Source organism: Oryzias latipes, chromosome 13, assembly GCF_002234675.1.
Source record: "Oryzias latipes chromosome 13, ASM223467v1".
Lineage (NCBI taxonomy): Eukaryota > Metazoa > Chordata > Actinopteri > Beloniformes > Adrianichthyidae > Oryzias > Oryzias latipes.
In genome coordinates this window covers 16,961,118-16,982,590 of record NC_019871.2, presented here as the reverse complement: position 1 = coordinate 16,982,590, position 21,473 = coordinate 16,961,118, and the positions used below count along the sequence as shown (strand labels likewise).

General features: G+C 38.7%; 1 protein-coding gene across 2 annotated transcripts; it reads left to right on the top strand.

Moving 5' to 3' along the window:
• Positions 1 to 132: 132 nt before the first annotated feature.
• slc46a1 (solute carrier family 46 member 1) lies at positions 133 to 20,399 on the top strand. 2 transcript variants are annotated; one of them, XM_020708304.1, is made up of 9 exons: positions 133 to 977; positions 1,068 to 4,338; positions 11,460 to 14,119; positions 15,721 to 16,112; positions 16,213 to 16,691; positions 17,580 to 17,663; positions 17,784 to 17,940; positions 18,054 to 18,121; positions 18,152 to 20,399. In XM_020708304.1, exons 3-8 carry the CDS (start codon positions 13,802 to 13,804, stop codon positions 18,103 to 18,105), a joined length of 1,482 nt encoding a protein of 493 aa, XP_020563963.1. In that variant the 5' UTR covers positions 133 to 977; positions 1,068 to 4,338; positions 11,460 to 13,801; the 3' UTR covers positions 18,106 to 18,121; positions 18,152 to 20,399. The 2 variants fall into 2 exon arrangements, with proteins under 2 accessions (XP_020563963.1, XP_011480910.1); XM_011482608.3 differs by lacking the exons at positions 133 to 977; positions 1,068 to 4,338 and having other exon boundaries at positions 10,338 to 14,119.
• The last annotated feature ends 1,074 nt before the right edge of the window (positions 20,400 to 21,473 follow it).

Sequence of the window (21,473 nt, the reverse complement as noted above, 5' to 3'; positions counted from 1 at the left end):
AATGTGTATGAAAACAGTTGATGGATGGGTTTCCGATTTTGGCAGGTCGGAATATCATCCTCATTTTCCGTGTGACTGTGTATGTGTGTGTTTGTGTATCTGGCACTCGTCCAGGCTAGCCCAGCAATTAGATATTCCGAAAGAAAAACCTGCTGCAACAGGTTCCCAAAGATCTAGTGGTGCAGTCATTGGCAGCTGGCAGCACTCTTCTCCTCCCTCCATCAGTCTTTCTTTGCTTAGCTGAATGGCTACTTGTCTGAATGGGACACAAGATACAGCAGTGATCACAGCCAGCGGCAGCCAGTGGGCACCATGCCCTGCTTTCTGAGCTTGCCCATGGCAAAGGCTGACTTAAATGTGATTTAGTTTCACCTGACTGTTGAGTATTTAAATAAACACACACAAGCAAATACATGCAGGATCACTTCTGCACTTTAAACCTGTGAGAATACATGCAATATAGCAGATAGAGGAAATAAAAACTTCAAACTGCAGGCTCCTTTGACAAACCACCAAAAATAGTTGACTTAGTCAACTGTTGATGGATATGATATTATTTTTACTGCACAACCAATACCCGATGTATGTTTTAAAGTGGTTTATGCAGGCCTCTATACAAAATAAATATTGAAAATTCCTTTTTCAGCTGAAACTTTTGCTGCAAAAGAAAAACGGAGCTGCAGGGATAAGGGGAAAGGGTTTAGAGGGAGCAACGTCAATACATGCAGAGTCCTATCCTATCCTCCCAATGAACCAGGAACCGCAGCTCGTCGGTATACAGTACCTTGAACAAAACCTGTCCTCAGTGAGAGGGTGAGGCAGAATGACAGAGAGACACAGGATTCATTACAGATTGAATAAACTCTTGTGTTACTGTGTAAGGTCTCTGCAGAGCAAAACTACTGCCGACGGCTCTTTTTGCCAAAGAGGTTCTTGAGAAGGGTATGACAACTGATCCCAGGAGGGAGGGCTCTTAAGTAAGTCTCATCATTCCTCGAATATCCAGACATTTAATTCTCCGGTATTGTCAGCTTCATTAATCTGTTTTTTTTCTTCTTCTTTTTCAGAGCAAGAACAAGTTTGAGGTTGCATTAGGAAGAGACAAAGGGATCTTTGTCATCGTGCTGTAATAAGTTCAATTCAACTTTGTCATCTTTTGTTCCAAAGGAATAAATCTGTCACTGCATTGTCATTAGTACTTCTATTGGCTCATGCATATCTTTGGATGTGCTTCACGTTTTGTTATATGCAAATTAGCACTATTTCATCCAAATGGAATTTGGTGTTCTTGAATGAACTCATCAAAGGTAGAAAACATTGCAGCGTTGGCAAAAGAAAACTCAACTTCTCAAGCTTTCAATTGGCTACCACTCTGCAGCTTGGATTTTACATGAGAAACTATGACAAGAGCTCCCATGAAGGGACAAAGGTGAAACCTTAATCAGTCACATAGTCAATGATCAACATCTTGGACAGTTTGGATTCCTAAACTGAACATATATTTCTTGTGCAGAATTCCCAAAGACAATGACAATACATCATCACACGTCTGAAAACAACTGCTTGACCTCTTTGTATTTGAAAACTAAAATTGTAATTCCAGTCCATCAGTAAAGCCATACATGCATACCTGACTCGACTCTACTCTTTACCGTCACCATTATCCTTTACCACAAAGTAAACCATAGCAGATGTGATTCCAAAGATTTTTTTTATCCACAACCAGAGTTTTTTAAATTTCTGAAACAGATTATAAAATAGATTATAGATTGGAATGCGATTTCCACTGCCTACACTTTTAAATGGGTTAAAATCCAGTAAATTGATTTAACTCTGACTCTATAAGTGAGATTTGTTATAAATGAATAATAATAAATAATAATGGCGCTTTTTCTTGGTGCTCAAAGGGTTTACAATGTGTCCATTATTCATTCACTCATCACATACTTGGTGATGGCAACTACTAATGTAGCCACAGCTGTCCTGGGGGAGAATGACAGAGGCGTGCCATTTTCGCCCGCGCCCAACACCGGGACATTCATACACATGCATACACATTCACACACCAGTGGAGCCGCACTGGAGGCAGGGAGGGTGAAGTGTCTTGCCCAAGGACAGCTGACTTTGGCTGGGGGGAGCAAGCGGGGACGACCCTATTATCATTGGACGACCCGCTCTACGCCATAGCCATTGACCCACTGAACTACATTTTTGATATCTTGAGACCTGGGATCAAATTAATTACAGAGGTAATATAACCCAAAATGTGATGTCCACACATGCCAGGCTGTAAGAGGTTAAAGTATGTAAAAGACATCTAACAGACACTCAGGCCCAACAGGAGGCTCATTCTGGTCCAAACTTTGAGCTTTGACATGTCAGATTGGCTGAACTTGCTCACCTTCAAACATAAACAAATTCCTAAATAACAAATAAGGCCATTATATAACCTAAACCTTCTTTGTTTAGTTATTTCTAAATTGTTTATGGTGTAAAACGTTCTAATTTCCTATTAATATACTATTCTAATCTGTTCTGTTCTGTTCTATTAAATATTTATGTATTTATTTATTGATTCAGCATAAATAGTGTAAACATTGTTGTAAGAATGAATGCAAAGTGAAAAAAACAGCTAAACTTATATCCCGGTCAATTTTCATCATAGATTCACTTCAACATTTCTGTCCAGTCTGCTTCAGCTCTGCGACTTCTTTGAATGCGGTGAATATGATCAGTGAAACCAGTAAAACCAGCAGATCCAGAACCAGAAAGCCCATTTTAGGAAAGCTCTCCTTAGAGAACAGACATGTGAAAACACAGATGCCTGTAATTCTGACAGTAAATGACCAATGTTGTGATCAAAAAGTTTGTTTGGCATCATAACATAACAACAATGTTTTAAATGTTATGATTTTCTCCTAATACATCTTGTCTTATATATTTCCAATTATCTTTATTCAAAACAAACAGCTAATAAAATAAAGATTGAAAATGAATAAAGGGGGAAGAGGAAGAATTTTTCAAAGTTTTTCTTTCCTCTTTACCCATATGGTCTGTGGCAAATTTGACTCAAACTGTGGTTGACAAAGAAATAGTGTTTAAGCAAATGAGAAATATTTAAAATTGAAAATTAATAATAAAGCATAAGCACTGAAATAGAGATTGGTCACATGTATCTGTGTGTTTTATCATTTTATTTTGACATATTTTTTAACCTGTAAAGCACTTTGTGTTGCTGCGGTATGAAAGGGGTTATATAAATAAAGTTTAAATTTCAATGTCAATCTCTGCACAATGTCCTTTAAAAGAAATAAATTGATAACCCAAAGGATAGTTTTTAGGCATTTAAAAAGACAGAAGTAGAAAGGAAGAACAATTTATGAAGTGATTTAGTTTAATCACAAAAGACTGCTATGAGACTGATTCAGCACACAGATTTACCAGTTCACATATTTCTGCTGCTTCTTTTTACCATTCCCAACTCCAACAGAATAGATGTTTTTTTCATGGTTCTATTGCTTCCTAAATTTTTTAATAAGCGCAGCTGAAGATGAGTTAGCAGACTCGTCCTTCAACTTTGGTTCTTCTAAAGTAACACCTTTAGAAGTTTATTTATTACTTTCATCAGAAAACAACATGAGTTTTTTGTTCAAAAAGCAGCTTTGTAAATTAGAGGATAAGTGGTAGATTGAGTCAAAATAAAAGTCAGATTCCACTTTTAAGTGAATCAGTAGCAGTGATTTATGAGTGTCTTTAGAAAACATGCAGTCCCCGAGGCAGTGCACTTTATCACTGAATACTTTACTATTTTGGCTCAGAGGTAGGTTATATAAATTGAATAATGACTTTTCTTGTCCCAGGGATATTTTTGATTTGAAAAAATGTGCAGCTGTCTCTTCTGATGACCGCTATGAAAATGTCATATTACCATTTTATAGCCCGTTATTAATAATTTAAGCAATAACCCCTATTTAAGATTTCCAGGAAGTGGGATAATTGCTCATACTTCTGCATGGCAGATGAAAAACTTCTGTCTGATCCGTTAATATACCTGATAGCAAGAAACCTTCAACATATTGATTGTGTGAGTTGTTAACCTCAAAATAACAAATCTCCAGTTTATACAACATAGGTTTTGGCACACAAACTCTGATATAGCAGATGTGAAATTTACAGTAATTCTTTTTACACTTCCAGAACAGATCAGACCATAAAGTTCCCGTCTTACCTCTGACAGCAGGGATCCGTCGTACCAGGGTCCACTTCCAAGGATGTGAAGACCAATTTGCAGAGAGAAGTGGGAGATATTCAGAGAGATCTCCACCCAGAGGTCCCCAGGTTAGGCAAAACTGTTTGGATTTTTGGATGCATTAACTTCTGATACTTTGACCTCTTTATCATGTGGATCCACCCTTTTTAATTTTACATTAAACCATTTTGTAGATGTGCTCCCCCATCATGCAGTTCAATGAAACATTTCAATCATTCTCTGAGAGTTTTTTCTTTACTTTCAATCTTGTTGCAATCCTCGTATTGACCCTTTATAGGGATTTGCCTTCTGTCCCTATTCCTCTCTCTTTAAATCTTATGGGGACCCACAGATGTAATCCTATGGCAATGAGATTTTGGCTTATCGTTAAATTTATCTGTGAACCTTTGAACTTCTTTTGTGTCTAATGTAAAAATGTCGTGTTTCAGGCTGAAAACTCAGAAATTGATCAAATACATATAGTAGTTATTTAATCTAAACTGAGAACAATTCATTAGAAATCAAATAAAAATCTAATTTATTTTATTATTATAATTGTTTCATGTGTTTAATTTTAGACGTTCACATCATTTGTGTTTGAAGTCCCTCTGTGAACGTTTTGCTATGTTCAATTAACTCCAGTACAGACTCATCTGCTAGTTTAAGACCTTGTTTACATATCATATCATAGGATTGCAACGGTAATCCCTGATCGAAACGGAATTGTTGGCTGTAAAAGCATTGCCTTTCAATCTGCTTGGCAGACTGGCTGGTTACTGATTTCTGCATATATATATATCGCCGAATCTTGACTGCAGCAGTGGGGCTGCGCGACGCGGACTATATGTTACGTATACATATAGTCCGCTTTTTGTGAGAAAAGCTATCCATATCGGAAAAAAACAAGAATTAAGGACTAAAAACAGGTTACTATTTATTTCTTTTGTAAGTGACCATGGTATAAGTGGGTTAATGGCCTTTGAAGTATGCATTATCACTTTTTAACGCACTTCGCGGAAGCAACCGTCCGACGCGAAGCGGAGGACAGTTCAGGCTTCCATGGCGTGCGTTAAAAAGTGATAATGCTTACTTCAAAGACCATTAACCCTTACATATATGACTTTTTGCTTTGATAAAGTAAAAAAAAAGCATTACTCGTGAACCTATTCAACAAAAAACCACTTACTTCAGAACCTACATGGGTACGTTTTACCGACAAAGGCATGGTTGTGCCAGTGGAGAATTAAGCCCTGTGCTCCTTCCAGGTAACAGCACCATCTAACTGGTTCGGATTTGTAGATGACACCTGGTTGAAGATTAAAACTGAGGGAGTGAGTGCAGGCATTCACAGAACACACAGTGGATCAGGCCTGTACATTTACCAGAGAGGACCGTCCCGTCATCAGTGGCAAAGGGAAATCTACAGGAAATCCACACACTAATACCTTTTGCTTGACTCCCACACCCAAACATTGAGCAGTCAGAACTCAGAACCACAGGAAAAAAAACATTCCCACCTCAACAGAAGCTATGATAAAAGGAAGACATTCATCTTAAGATGACTGTGAACATCTGGATATCCCAAATGGGCTTTCATCAAGGGGTCATCGCACACTTGGAGGGATCCAGAAAAACGCTGCCAGGTCAAGAACAACAACATTGTTATCCCATCTTTGCCAAACAACAAATACATGTCCATATCAAACCCATTAACACACTGAAGGAGATGCTGGGTCACCCAAAATACAACCCACCCCCCAAAGAAAAAAGAAAAACAAAGCAAAGAAACAATGTAGTGTACACAGTCCAGTGCAGTGAAGAATGATCAGACGTCTCATTAAACAAGCATGTGCATTAGCGTAGGAGGAACACCACCTCAGAACAAGTTTTGGAAGTTTGTTCTGACTTAAAAAACATTTGAAGACAACAATGTACAAAGCCTTGACAGAGAAGACATGGTTTAAAAGAGAGGTAAGAGTACATGTATATTCTAATAACCCTTCCCTCAACAGAGGAAGGGCTCAGACACCTTTTGTCTCCTCTTTACTATGCTGCCCTTTCATTACTTCCAAAGAAAACCAAAACTCAACTGCAACCACACCCAATCCCCCCCATGATTGGGTCCAGGAGGGGTCATAAGAGGAGAGGCATTTCACTCTGCTTTCTCTTCTGTTCCCCTCAACGAGTCATTCAATTGCAGGAATGTAGGTGATCCACCTGGAGGATATATGCAGGGCTTGAACCCAGCACCACACATACTGATGAAGACCCTTGAATGAGTGGTAACGTTATAACGTTTCAAAGAAAGAAGACTTTTTTGGCATGTGATCAGTCACTTTAAGCTATTTTGTCATTTGTTGTAATTTAAACCAAACAGCTAAATATTAAGGCCTGTTGTACCCAATTCTCTTTATTTATTAATTTTTTGTTTATAAAAAAGTGTCAAGTCCTGCTTTTCCCAGAATCAGTGGCCGTACGTTGTTGTAGTGTAGCTGAAGTAACTTTAATCTGCATTTTGAGAATTCGTTTTTTTTGTTGTTGTATCCTTTCTGTGGCACATCGGACTCAGCTCTCTGTTTTCCTGTTTTTATAAAAAAAAAAATACAGAAAGTTCATATTTTATTATTATGGACTAAACTGGGTAAAGCTGACAGTTGATCCTTCAATTATGCTTCTTGTGCTTTCACTTTACCAGAAATAAACCATAATTACAACCATTATTACACCATTTAAATGCAAAATACGTTGTCACTTTGGATCATGTCCTACTTCTGCAGGGGTTTCAAATAAAGTCACTTAAAAGTAATATGGGAATCATGTGAGGCATTACAATTCTGAGATATTAAAAAAAATAAGGTATTGTTTTTGAATAATTTACTGATATGATCAATCTGTAATGTGTTACAGTTTGGAATTCGCTTGCTTAAGAAAGCAACATGCAACACATTGGACGACTCAAATGAAGATCCTGTCAGCCACTTCAGGGCACATCAGTATTCAATAGAGTTCAGTTCCCCCGAAGAGACATTTTCCAGCATTTATCCTGAAGGATGTTTTGCCCGACTTTGACTGGTACCAAGTGGAAATGCATCACGCGTGTCTTTGAACCCAACATGTCAAAGTAAATCTGGCTTCAGCCAAGAGGAAACAAACAAAACTAAACACATTGTGTAGCATTCATATATATGTGCAACGTTTTGCCAACAGGATCATGTTAAAACAAATCTAAAAGCAATGATTTACCATGCACAGATTTCTACATCAGTGTCCATGATAATACTGATGATACTGGGTTCAGAGAATACATAATACTGTCTGATAGAAAGGATTGGCATAAGCTGCTTATATACAAATTAAATGTTTCCCTTCATCGAGATATTTTTATTTTTTTGTCAGTGCTTTACTTTTAAAATGTCTTAGTGACTTTAATGCTGCTGCTCACAGTTCAAATTTACAGAAAACATTTAAATTTAAATATAAGAAATTAAAATATATTGACATTTTAAAGGTTCAAGGTTAATAATATTGACTAAAGGCCAGTGAATAGAGAGTGGATGTCACGAACTGGAGGTGGAGGACCCAAAAGGCAGGATACCAGGATTGGTGATAGGAAATAAAACATTACATTAACAAACTGAAACATGACAAAACTATGGGGAGAAAAAACCAGTGACAAAACAGAGCAGACGACCTTTCTGACAAGGATGAACAGAAACCAAGACACTTAAATAGGCTGAGGGTAATTAACTGAACTGAAAACAGCTGTGGATCATGAACCTGAATGTGGAGTGACTGACAAAAAGAAAACCAAAAACATGACAAAGAAAACCAAACCACTGAATCCTTACAGTGGACTTTAGCTGAGATTTAACATTATCACTATTCTGTTCATCAACTAGCTTTCCAAAAAAAACCAACAACAACTGACATAAAATATATCTGCACTGACACACAGTAATGACTGATGACAGTAACTAAAGGTTAATGTCCTACTTTTATTGATTCTTTCACCCACACTCAGCTGAACGGATTGGTCATTTATTCACTTGACAAATAAGAAGTCCACTAAGAGTTAGTGAAGTGATGATTTGATTTGTGTCAGATTAGAGGTAAGAAATGAGAATATGAATAATAATAATGAAGGATCCTAAAAGAAGTCTCCTTTGTTGGTTAAAGATACATAACTTTAGGCTAAGGAATTTAAATAATCAAGAGTGTAAAATGTATGAAGGGATTCACTTTTTGCATAAATTCTAAAGGATGAAATGCAACAAATTTAGGCTTACTTAGATGTACTTTTCATAGACAATTTGTCATCTTGGGGAGCTTCATAAGGGCCTGAGCAAGTGAAGATAAGGAGGGATAGTCATCGTCACAGACACATCAAACGTTCTTGTTGAGATGATATCAGGAACCAGCGGTGTAGGACTCAATATGCCGGAGACAAGACTTGATGGCGAACCATGGAGAACCAAAAACGTGACAAAGCAAAGCAGATGACATGACAAGAAAGAATTAAAAACCAGACCCTTAAATACACTTAACTGAAATCAAGACACATGCGAATGATTGACAACCCCTAAACCTGGTGTGACTGACAGGGGGAGAACTCAAAACAGAACTAGATCACAACTGAAAACACAATGGGCAAAGCCAAATCCAAGAGCATAATCCTCACAAAGGAGCCGACAAAGGGAGGTAGAACAACATAAAAACCTCATCATGGATCCATCAGACACGTGTTTTCCTTCATCGTTCACCTTTCACCTATAAATCTAAAAATGTCAAACCAATTCAGTTTCATTTAGATAGCACTTATTGTACAAAACATGGAATCTGGAGGTGCTGGAGAAGAATAAAAAACGTATGGACATACACACAATTAATACCAAGGCATTTAAAATAAGCTTTAAAGGAAAGAAAAAAGCAACGAAGAACTCCTGCAGAGTAAGTTAATAATACGTATTCACCCGGACCATGGTATAAAAAGTGATAATGCATTCATGGTCGGCCATAAACCCTTACATGAACTGACATAAAATACAACAAACAACAACAAACCACGATTGAACAGGTAAACAACAAGGAAATGTTGATAAATGAAACCATGAGATATATATAGATATATATATAGATATAGATATATTGTGTAAATGAAGTTCTCAGTCCAAAAATCTAAATTTAACGGCGGATCATCTTGTTTATTTTAAAAAATTAAATAACCCGAGCAGGGAAGTTATTACTTTTATAGCCAAGATGGTGATGTTTTATGAAGATGCTGCCATAATATTCTACATTAAACTGTCTTTCTATAATTTCATTTTGGCTCATATTGGCCAGTAGAAGCTTGAATACCCATGCTGTGGCTGACTCTGGCTTAAAAACTTTACAAAAAGGCTTTATACAGGGCTAATTGTAATCTGTGTTTTGCACCAAGCGGTGTTTTGTTGCAGCGCTAACAAATGGATTTCGGCTCCTCAAAGTCTGCCTCACATCATTTAAACTGTGCGTTAATCATTTTGTCACCCCCACTGTGTACAAAACTCAGCTTTCTCTATATTTTGAGCAATAGCTTAGACTTTTCTGCTTATAGGCAAGAACAGGACACGCTTGATTTAAGTTACCAATGTGAAAAGAAAATAGTTGCCACAAAAGCAGTGTGTGTGTAAGAAACAGCGCTGCATGAACTGTTGTACAGGCTTGACCTTGAGGCTATCAGGCTTCAGCTCAGGAAGGCAGGAGCAGGACTGAAGTTTATTGGAAGGCACTGAATCAGCAAGATGAGTCACCATTGCAAGAAGAAGCTGACAATTGTGTTGGTCCAGATACTTCTGCACTTTGTGGAAACCAGAGCAGTCATTTTCCAGCTTCTTGCCTATAATGATTTTATTATTTAAAGTCCCACTCCAAACATCTTTTGATCTGTTGTCAAAGTGTTCCCAGTGGTCTTTTCATTTTGATAATGTTGTTTTTAACCCAAATCCAAAAATCTTTAACGTTTTCTAGGACGTAGTTTCTGCAGAGTGGCAGTAGTTCATCAGAGATGTGGGCGGGACTCTGCTGATATCCCATCATTCGCTTTGTTTGCACTCTCTCCTTCTAGCTTACAGCCCCTCATGACCCCGAGTTAACAAAAATGGTAAGCTACATTGGAGCTATCCAGGCGTACAGTTTTGAGTCAGATAGCAGCTCAGACGGGAAAAACGAAGATGTTAATCGATGTATTTGTCTGCAAGTGGATGCATCAGAATGGAGTGGAGCAGGGAGACTTTGGCCCGCCCTTTTCAGTTTCTGCATCGCAAAAGAGAGATTTTTCAAATAATTCTGATCCATCACATTTGAATAAAGAAATACTCAGAAACTTTGCTATAATCCTGAATTCTTTTACATGTTGATATGTCCTCCGTCATGAGAAAAATCCTACAAGAACCTGTCATAAACACCAATAACAGGATTTTCATTTGAGTGGGTCCTTAAGAAAACATAAATTGTTAGCCTATAGCGTGTGTTCAAAAACTGTACATTCATTTTAACGGCACTTTGAAGCAACTGTCAGATTTATTGGTGGAATCAATAAATCCATTTGACTGCCCCGAACATAATGACAGGTGAGACAGACAAAAGCTTGGGGCAGCAGGGCCCCTGACCAGAAAGGAGCCTTTAGGGTTATCAGGTTAATTTGAGTTCACTTTATTTCTAATAATAACATTTTTCATCATTTTACTTTCTGTTTAAATATTTTTAAATGAGCTTTATGATTATATTGTACCAACTTTGAACATCTTAAATTGTTTGGTAGAGTGCCATTTCAATGCTTTTCTATGTCTTTTTTGTTTGTTTGTTTTTTGGGTCAAATTTGACCCGTTTTCAAGTGTCAAAACTGGTCAATTTTGATTCGTACATATTTTAAGGGTAAAGAGCAGCACTGATGCTACTATCCTGTGTTTTTGATTGATCAGCAATAATTAGCCATTTTTTTCCCGAGTGTTTAGACTATTTAAAGGAAAAAGTGGATAAGGCTGGTCAAGAGGGCCACCTCTGTACCTTTAGCTTTGGATCCTTTTAGTTTTCCTTCACCATAATTTAAACATGATGGTTAATTTTTTACAAAGTAAAAACAAAATGTTTGGAGCTGCCTCTAGAAAACACTAAATATTCTAAAGAACAACTGATTCTTGTCTTCTCTTCTTTTTTATTGTAATTTCCAAAGGAGTTTCTGGATTGAAATCAACATCCCTCTAACAAAATGACTGAAAGGGGGAATATGGTCAGAGCCAATCACCACTTTGGAAGGATGAAGTCCGCTCTCTTCCTGTGCAGATTCTCAGTCATTAAGGTCACAGCGGAGCAGTAATAACTCCAACAGCGGCTGACTTGCATTCTCCAAAAGCTTTTATGTCCAAATACTAACTCTGTGAAACAATACACCTGAGTGGAACTTGTCAAGTCCTGCTGTTTTCCATGAAGAACTCTGACCCTGACAGAAACTGTGACTAACTTGTGTTGCCTCATCAGCAGAAGAGGAAGGTGATATGATTAGACCTGTTGGTTCCCACTTTTTTCTCGTGGTAATAAAGTCCTCATTTTGGATTCTCTTTTGAAATACACCAGTCAAAGAGAGAATGAAGATGGAACTGTGCCCAAAAAAATACCTGCTGGGTTGTTTGAATATTGAGTTAGTTATGGCTAAATTAAACACAGCACTAAGAGGCATTTGGCAACATAAGCATACAGCCATAAAACCTGGACTAAGGTGCAAAATCAATCTTTTATTAGGTCCTCTTGTGCTATAAGTGTGTGAGTCGGTTAGACTTCAGTAAAGTAAAATTATTTCAGATTTTTTTTTAAATACTGTCCTTGCTGGACACATGATTAGTCATTGTTTGGTGGATTCTGTTAGATCTAACAGGGTTTCTTTAGCTTTAGCAGCTAACCGAACAATTTTTAAAACTGGCTAACTTTTTAGTGGCTCTCATTTTTGACCATTCGTTAACAGGGTTGCTCTTCCTCTGCTTTATTTTAGGGAGCCCCACACATTTGGATAGCAAGTAAACTGGAAAAAAACATTAGGACTTGATGGTCTTTAACGCTTTTGGTGTGAAACTTTACACTAAATTTGACACCTTAAGTAGATTGTTTAGTGTGAAATCAAGTTTATACAGCTTTATTTCAAACATGGACAAGATTGAGAATTCTATCATTTATCATGAAAATTTGATGTTTTGTTTTATTTACCAAACTTCTCAGACACTTTTCATGTAATATTTAACACTTCCGTACAAGTTTTTTTGGGAAATTTATTTCACAAATGCATTACTTAAATTGAGAACAAGATTTTTTTTCTCTACATTTGAGAAAATCTGCATATTTTTAAGCTCAGCATCTATGAGTTTCTCATTTTCACTGAAAATCTTGCTGCTGTGAGAAAATTGTATTTTCTTATGCATTAATTGTTGGATTTCTCTATAGTTTCTTGCTTTGCCCAGTTTGTTCTAGTTACAGCTTGTGTCTGCATGTAGTGTGTACTTTCACCCTGATGACCACGAAGTTTTAGATTGTAAGCTCGAAAAGTGCTGTCCTGGCAAACCTCTAACTGCTAAATGTAGTATAGGAGCATCATTTTAGTGGTTGAGGTTAAGTACTAAGTACTAACTCTCTAAAGGCTTCTTGAACAGTTAAAACAATAAAGGCAACCGGTCCCTGTCCAGGGGTTGCCGGATGCTTTGGTCCAGGTGTGGGAGGAGATCCCAGAGACCATCCTCGCCTCATCAGAATAACTATCTATTGCAGGGAAGTCAAGCACACACACACTCCAATGAGCCTCATTTTGACTCGTTTCAGACATTACACCCAAGTTGGATGTGCCTGTAGTGTCTTTTTCCGCTTTAATTTGGAGTATGATTCCACATCCACACCTCCATAGGCTAATACATTTAATTTACATTAATAGTTTTTGTAAGGTGTGTTGCCAGCAAATACAAATATGTAAAGAATAAAAACATTTAAAAAGAATAGGAATAGTGTTCCCAGTTATTTATTAATTTATAAGGGGAAAAAAAGCGGGACAGATGTAAATAATGCAAAAATAGTCCGAAACTATATAGGTTAAAATAAAGCTGAAAAGTAAAAATGTTTAAAATCAAGTTTTTTTCATTCTAAATAATAATTTCACTGAACCCCTAAAATATTTAACAATCTAAATTTAGGAAAATAAGTACTAAATACACTAATTTAATATAAACATAATTAAGAGAAATATGCATGATATCACATATTACAATAGCAAATACCGTATTGCATTGAACTATATGACATTAGTGTATATTATTATATAAGTAAAAACAATTAGGTTAATTATTAGGTACCAACCATTTACTAAGGAGGATCAACCAAAACATGAATGTGTAGTTTAACATTATATCCAGCAGAGGGAGCTGTTGCTTCGTTTTTTGATGACGTTTACCTCAGTTCTGGACATGGAAGTTAGCAGAGGAGCTAAGCAGAAGGCGAGCCTCTATGCTCCGGAACCTCACTTAGTAAAGTCGGTTCGACATGTACGAGCCGGACACCGCAGCCATCCTCCCGGAAGACCTCCTCAGCACCGCTTCAACGGACGACCAGCCGTCCAATCCAGCCGCTCATGGCCAGGAGGAGGATCGCCTCCCGCTCGACAAGGTTGCGCGGCCGCCGGTACGATCGCGGCTGCCGGTGTCCGTGGAGCCGGTGCTCTTTCTGTCCACGTTTGCTCTGGTTCTCCAGGCTCCCCTGGTCACCCAGTATCTGTGGGACCGCATCAGCGATGAGCTCGGCTACAACGGCTCCAGGAGGTCGGAGTGCAACAGTTCAGAGCCCGCAGACCCCCTCCAGAAGGTGGGACCCCCCACAACCAATAGGTCAACACGAAACCTACAGGGGTTTATTTATTTATTTGTTTATTTTTACTTAAGCATTTTTGTGCAGATGTGGACCAAATAGAAATGTCATATTTCATTTAGTTTAGTTGCACTGCAGCCCACTAAAAACTTTAATGTTATAAACGGGCAAGGGCGGACTTAACAGTTTGGGGGCCCAGGTGAACAATAACACGGGCCCCTATGCAGTGGTTGTATTAATATATTTTTAATCTTTCCCTTGGGTAAAATGCCTTAAAAACACGTAACCATCTAAAAAAAATCACATGAGCAGTCATTTGCAATTTCACTGATTTAAGTTGTGTATGACAGTATTAAATAATAATGGGCGTGGAAATTATTTTAAATATTTTTGTTAAGTGTTCAGCTTGGGGCCACCAATTGGTGGTGGCCCCAGGCAATCGCCTACATTTTCCTAATGCTATGTCCGCCCCTGTTATGGAGTAGTGAATAAAGAAGGTCTTGGGCACCGTTAAAATAAACTTAGTATGCAGTTAGGTTTAGTTTTCAATTTTAAACACATTAGCAAGAAGCTAAAATAACCTTCAGCCGTTCACGTCACATAGAGGAACAGTGGGCACACATCGAAACTATGACATAAACCAGTGTTTTTCAACCTTTTTTGAGCCACGGCACACTTTAACCTTGACAAAAATCACCAGCATCCAAAAATTAAATAAAAAAGGAGAAACTCATAGTCTGTATTGATCTACAGCCCCCCCGCAATCTCACATGCATTTTTGTGATAATTGTGGTAGAAAAAGCTGGAAGCTGCAGCTGTTTTCTCTAAAAGATGTAATAAAAGTTAAGTTAGAAGATTTAAAACTGTCTGATGTGTGTTCGTTGTGGTTTCAAGATGTTTAACAAAGTGAGGCTCATTGTGTGCTGAGATGCTGTCACTTTAACCCAATGCATTATGGGAGATGTAGTGCAAACAGCCGCCGAACGCAGACAGACTCGAGTCTCTGAGCTTCATTGTTTCGTTCACTTTTTCCACGGTCTGATACCGGATCCCGCGGAAAGCTACACCGCTAAAGACGAGCTTTAGCTGGTATTTTTGTTGGAATTGAGCAACTTTATGAGCAGAACAAGGAAGTGAAGACTTTAACCACTTCTGATTGGTCAGACTGATGACGTGTGATTAAGCCTCCAAGAATGATTGGTGGAGACAGTTAAAGGGGCGGGACTTATAACAAAACAGCTGTAGCTGCGGCTAAATCGCTGTACCGTCATTCTTATCAAAATGTCTTTAATAGAATCAAATAAACACTAAAAAAGTATTTTATGATCTTTCATATTCCTAACTACTCAGTGTTTTATCAGGGCCTGTTTGGATGAACAAAGAGCTGATATCCTGGAGATGGGAAATGTTTTTAGATTAGTTAATGAGGGCAATTTCCCACGACCGGTTGAAAAACACTGACATAAACGATAAACATTTGAGGAGCAGTTTATCTTGCAGTTAACAGGACATTTAGTGTTTTCTTTGATACTTTGAAATCACCTTGATGTTCAGCTCCACAGCGTCTCAACAATGTCTCCTTGTTCTTCACTATTCAGCAAGTGGAAACTTTGACAGCTCACTGGAACCTGTACATCAACCTGGGAGGTTTTTCGGTGGGACTGTTGGTTGTGCCTCTCCTGGGTTCTTGGAGTGACCTTGCTGGCCGCAGAACTGTCCTTATCCTCCCCAACCTCGGTCTGGCCCTGCAAGCAGCTGTTTACCTTGTAGTGATGTACCTCAAGCTTCCTGTGGCTTACTTTTTGGTGGGCCGGCTGCTCAGCGGTCTGTCGGGTGACTTTAATGCCATCCTGGCTGGCTGTTTTGCCTATGTGGCTGACATTAGTGACAGGAAGTCCCGCACCTTCAGGGTGGCGGTCTTAGAGGCCTGTCTGGGACTTGCAGGGATACTAGCCAGCATCATAGGAGGGCAATGGCGGAGAGCCCAAGGGTAAGTAACTTTGTGCTGTTTTGCTTTAAATCAAAAAGTCTACCGTTAATCAGAAAACGTGTGCATTTTTTCATCATTTATTTCTTTCTTTTCTCATCAGCTACATCAACCCATTCTGGCTGGTCCTGGCAACCAACTTGGCCTCCGCTCTGTACGCTTCCCTTGTAGTGCGCGAGTCTGTACTTCCAGACCCGAGTGCTAAGCTCCTCACAACTCGCCACCATAAAGCTGTGTGGCGCCTCTACTCAACAGGAGGCAGCGGCATTGATGGCGACAGAAGCTTTTGCAGGTGCAAGCTGTGGCTTTACTCACTGTGCTTCTTTGTGGTGGTGACTGTTCACTCCGGGAGCAGAGAGCTGTATGTGTTGTATGAGCTAAGTCCACCATTGTGCTGGGGGTCCGCCCTTATTGGATATGGGTCAGCAGCTCAAAACCTGGCATACCTGACCAGTCTGCTGGGGCTGAGGATCATGCAGCTGTGCCTGGAGGACTCCTGGGTGGCTCTCGTGAGTCTGGCCTCCAACATAATTGGGCTGTTGGTCTTCTCTGTCGCTGATAGCACCCAGCTAATGTTCACAGGTGAGACACTGTTTAAGACCAGAACATAGCTTGGAAGTGTTGACTAAAATGACAGAATTTGTAAAACCAAAACTGGATTTACAGTTTACACAAGCTGTAAGTTGGTGGAAAAAAGCTCAAAGGGAAAATTCTTCAGATAGCAGGGTGCTGAAAGCAATAGTTAAATGTTACTCTAGATGACGTTTGATGTCATTTTCCCACATCTGTTCTTTCTGAAATCCCCTAAGGTAAATTTTGGGGCTTCAATTTCACACATAATGTTTCAATAGATCTACATTTAGTTTCTAAGCAGACACCTTTCTCCAAAGATACTTACAAGTTTCTTACAATTGACGTAAAGCCTTGCTCAAGGGCACGATGACAATCAAGCCTGAGAATTGAAATCCAAAACAAACTGATAGTAAGTTGGCTGCTCAACCCAAAGAGCTTCAGCCATCCCATTTTCAAAACGAACCTCCCATTTGATTTGTAAAATATATACCATCCACCCATTTTCTAAACCAACTAAATCCCCTTTGGGGTCGCATGGTTGCTGGAGCCTATCCCAACCACTGTTGAGCAAAGGCTTGGTGCACCCTGGATGGTTTGCCAGTTTATCGCAGGGCCAAATAAATGCAGCCGATAGGATTCTAAAGCATCTTTGTGCTTTTATACTACACCAGAAGGCATTTAAAGCAACATATGACTCATCAAAAATATTAGATGACCACAGAGGAAAACTCTCAACTCAAGGATCCTTTGTGTTAAGTAACTGCTGAGTTGGAAACCAGCTTCAGCCTCATTTCAGATTGCACAGTTTGTGTTTGATCTGTAATAATGGGCTTTAGGCAGTATAGAAAAGGATTTCTTATGACTGTCAGTGATAAACCTGCTCTTCTCCCCGTCCAGGTTACGGTCTGTGTTTCTTATTCATGGCTGTGACCCCTGTGCTCAGGTCAAAACTATCCAAGCTGGTGGATCCATCCGAGCAAGGTCAGCTCCAAAGGAGTAGTGGTATACTATAGATATGTGTAGTGGTAGTGCAGGTAGATTCCAAGCATATTTACCTTTGCCACTTGTTGCATACATAACCGACCGTCTGCTTTGCTCCAGGTTCCCTTTTTGCCTCCGTTGCCTGTGTGGAGACCTTGTGTTATCTTGTGGGCAGTGGCATCTTCAACTCTCTCTATCCAGCCACACTTTACTTCATGAGGGGCTTTACCTTCCTGTTTGCTGCCATCCTCCTCCTAATCCCTGCTGGAATTATTGGGTATTCCTCTTTTTTTAATTGAATCTGTATTAAGTTTTTTTTCTGTTTTTGCTTTTAAAATAAGACGAAGCATAAAGATGAATGTTCCCTACAAGATACCTGTTTTTTTGTAGGACCCTGCAGTGTTTGGACCAGAGGAGAGAACTCAGAGACTCTCCTGAGTAGGGGAGAGCACAAAGAGGAGCCCCTACAAAAAAAAAAAAAAAAAGAGGAGCCCCTACACGGTTATAGCGCCTCCTCCTGCCAGTCGGCTCTGACGAGGAGGCATTTGGATACCTTTGGATGCTGGAAATGCTTTGGACCCCTACACCTTTGCTGAGTGACTGACTTAAAAAAAAAGTCCAGACCAGATGACCAAACCCAGCAGACATTGCTGCACAAACTGCCTCCGTAAATGAGAAAAGGGAAGTCATGACTTTGTCAAACTATTTTCAGTGCAGTTACTTCAAGATTCATACAAATTTATTATTATGAAGGTGCTTACATATTTAGACATATTTATAAAGTAATTTTATGTGTTTACAATGCAGAATGAAGGTTAAACATTGAACATTTATAGTGTTGAGAGTATGTGAGTGTAATGCTATAGAGCTCTTAAAGTGGATTACAAGTTTTTAAAAAAAATTGATGGTTTCTCGTGCAGACGACTTACTGTCTGGTGAGCACTAGATACGTTCTCGTGCACACGAGAAAACTCAAGGTGTTTTCGAACTGGACACATTTGGTTTCGCTTCAAGTGAACCAGAGTTCGTTTCCCCCAATAATACGGAACAAGTTTTCAGTCTGAATACACCCGAGCAGAACCTGGTTCAGGACCAGGAACCACACTCTGACTCATCTTTGGAGGTGGTCTCGGTTCGTTTCCAATCTGACTGAGCTTCGGTTCGCTCTGTGTTTCCTCTGTCTAAATACAATCCGTTCTCGGAGCGGAACAACTGAACCAAAGAGGCCACCGTAGCCGGTGGTCACGTGATGTAAACACAGTACGAATGTAGTAACAGATGAGCCGTGGACAAATGTAAAGCACCAGTTGTCATGTTATCAAAGAGGACAAAAAGGTCCAGCTCCTTACTTGCGCTGCTGTGACATCATCCTAAAAGCTACCCTGTAGTACCATAGCAGAATTCTCTTAAAATAATGCCAAAAGACTACAACGATGAGACACAGCAACTTATTGAACTGTGCTTGAATGAATGCAGGCTCATCAAAACAACTTTTAATGTGATACACATTGCTTCTCCCCGTTTCCCAAACAATCCATATGTCATAAACACTTATCAGCGTACTTACTTAGCTCCCAAAAAAGCGAGTAAAAATTGTTGAGCCTGTAACAGTTGATACAGACGTTTAATAACGGTCAGCAAAATATAAAGTTTGAATAAACGAACCCCAAGGAGGACTGCAAGGCGCAGGACAGCGAAGTCCCCTTGACGCCAGTCTGAATACAGACCAAACACAACGTTCAGAACTCGATCCGGACCAAATTACCGGTAAGCGGACTGGGTCCGTTTAATACGGACAATTCCAGTCTGAATACACCCCAGTGGTCATTTGCACACGGGAGACCTTTTTAGAAACCCTAAAAAAGGTGATCGATACCAGACACCAGTTGCGCACCTGTTGCCTGTTCTGCAATAAGGTCCACGAGGAATTAAACACAACCAGTCACAATTACGAGAGCTTATTGAGGTCTATTTTACCTTGCACTTTGCACCTCTAGCATCACTATTATTGTGATTTATGAACGTGATCTAAAACAAGTTCTAAAGTCATGCGGTTTGTTTTGGCAGAGGGGATTCATCTGCTTTGATCAACTGGTGAGCACCAGATACTTTCTCGCGTGGACAAGATACCAGTTCTATTTTTTGTTTTCTATGTCACTTTATGCCACAAACGTTATTATTGCAGTCAAGCATCCAGAAAAAAATATCTGATTTCTAAGCAAATATTTAATGAGCACTTTAGAAACGGACGGCCATCTTCATGTTCATTTGATCATTTTTCAATATCAAATGTGATTTATATTTGATTTATTGATTTATTTCAAGCATTGTAGTCAAAGCAATAAAGAATTTACAGATATTTATCAAACTCATTACAGAAATGATGAAATGCATGGATTAAAAAGACAGAAAATAAAACAAAACAAAAACGTCACTTAAATCACATTTGCTTAATTAAATACAGTGATCATTAACTAAAGTTAGGTAGAGCTTGATTAATTGTTTGAAAAGCAATAAAGTTTGCTTTTAAAGTTTATTTGATCATTTTTCAATATCAAATGTGATTTATATCATTAACTTGTTCTATTTTCTTTCTAAATATTTTTAATAAAAGGGTAATTTTTTCCAAAATCAAGATATTTTTGTAAAACTATATGCTGAAATACTTTACAATAAAACAAAGTACAGCTATTGTCTCTTTGAAAAAGAGACAGTAGTTTGCTTCTTGGAAAATCAGTTGTTTTGCTGGTATTTTTTTTAAAACACTGTTGTTTTGACCTATTCTTTATAAAATCGTACTGCATAACAGTTTTGTTAAAAGAATGCTTTCATAAATATAAACACTGATTGTTTTATTTTCATGAATTAAAAAAATGAATGGTGAACATCAGCCACTGAGCAGCCAATAAAGCATGTTTCTGGACTGTTGAGTACCTAAAGAAAACCCACGCATGCACAAGGCAAACATTCAAACTCCACACTGAAAGGACACTGCTGGGATTTGAACCAGGGCCTTCTTGGGTTGAGGTAACAATGTTAACCATTACACCACTGTGTATCAAAAGAAAGATCATAGATTAGGGCTGCATGATATGAGGAAAGCTTGCGATATGCGATATTAGTGATGAATATTGGGATGACGATATAACTTGCGATAAATGAACAAATAGCAAAAACATTTCCATTTCACTGCAAAAGTTTAATTTAAATAAGAGTCGTAATACCTTAAAATATTCTCCAAATGACCCTCATATAATTAGGAGGGCAACATCTAACATAAAAGCTCAATCTAATGGGTCAAATGTGTAAAGGGATTTATTCAATTCATTAAATAGTTCAAGTTGCCATAAGATTGTTTTAGCACATTTAAGGTTTACCATTTATTGCAAATTTCGCCGAGTTTTGCGATATGGATATTGCACATCTTGAAATCGCGATAACGATAAATTTGCGATTAATTGTGCAGGCCTATCATAGATGATGCAGTGGTCGGCCAAGGAAACTTGGCAGATGAAAGCCACATGAAGCTTTTAACTCTTCAAAATCATAAGATGTCAAGCAGTGCAACCAGTTCAGAACTGACAGAACCAGTGAGGCCCTGGTAAACCCATATACTGCTCAGAGAAGTCCGGCTACAAGTGTCTTTGCGGAATAGTTGCAGCCGAAAAGCACAACCTCCAATGTCCAAAAAAGGCCAAGCAACTCAAGTTTGAACAAAAACACAGGAGCTGTGGTGGAAAAAACTGACATTGAAGAGTCAACATTTTAAAATATTTGCCTGTAACAGAAGGCAACTCGTGCATTATAGAG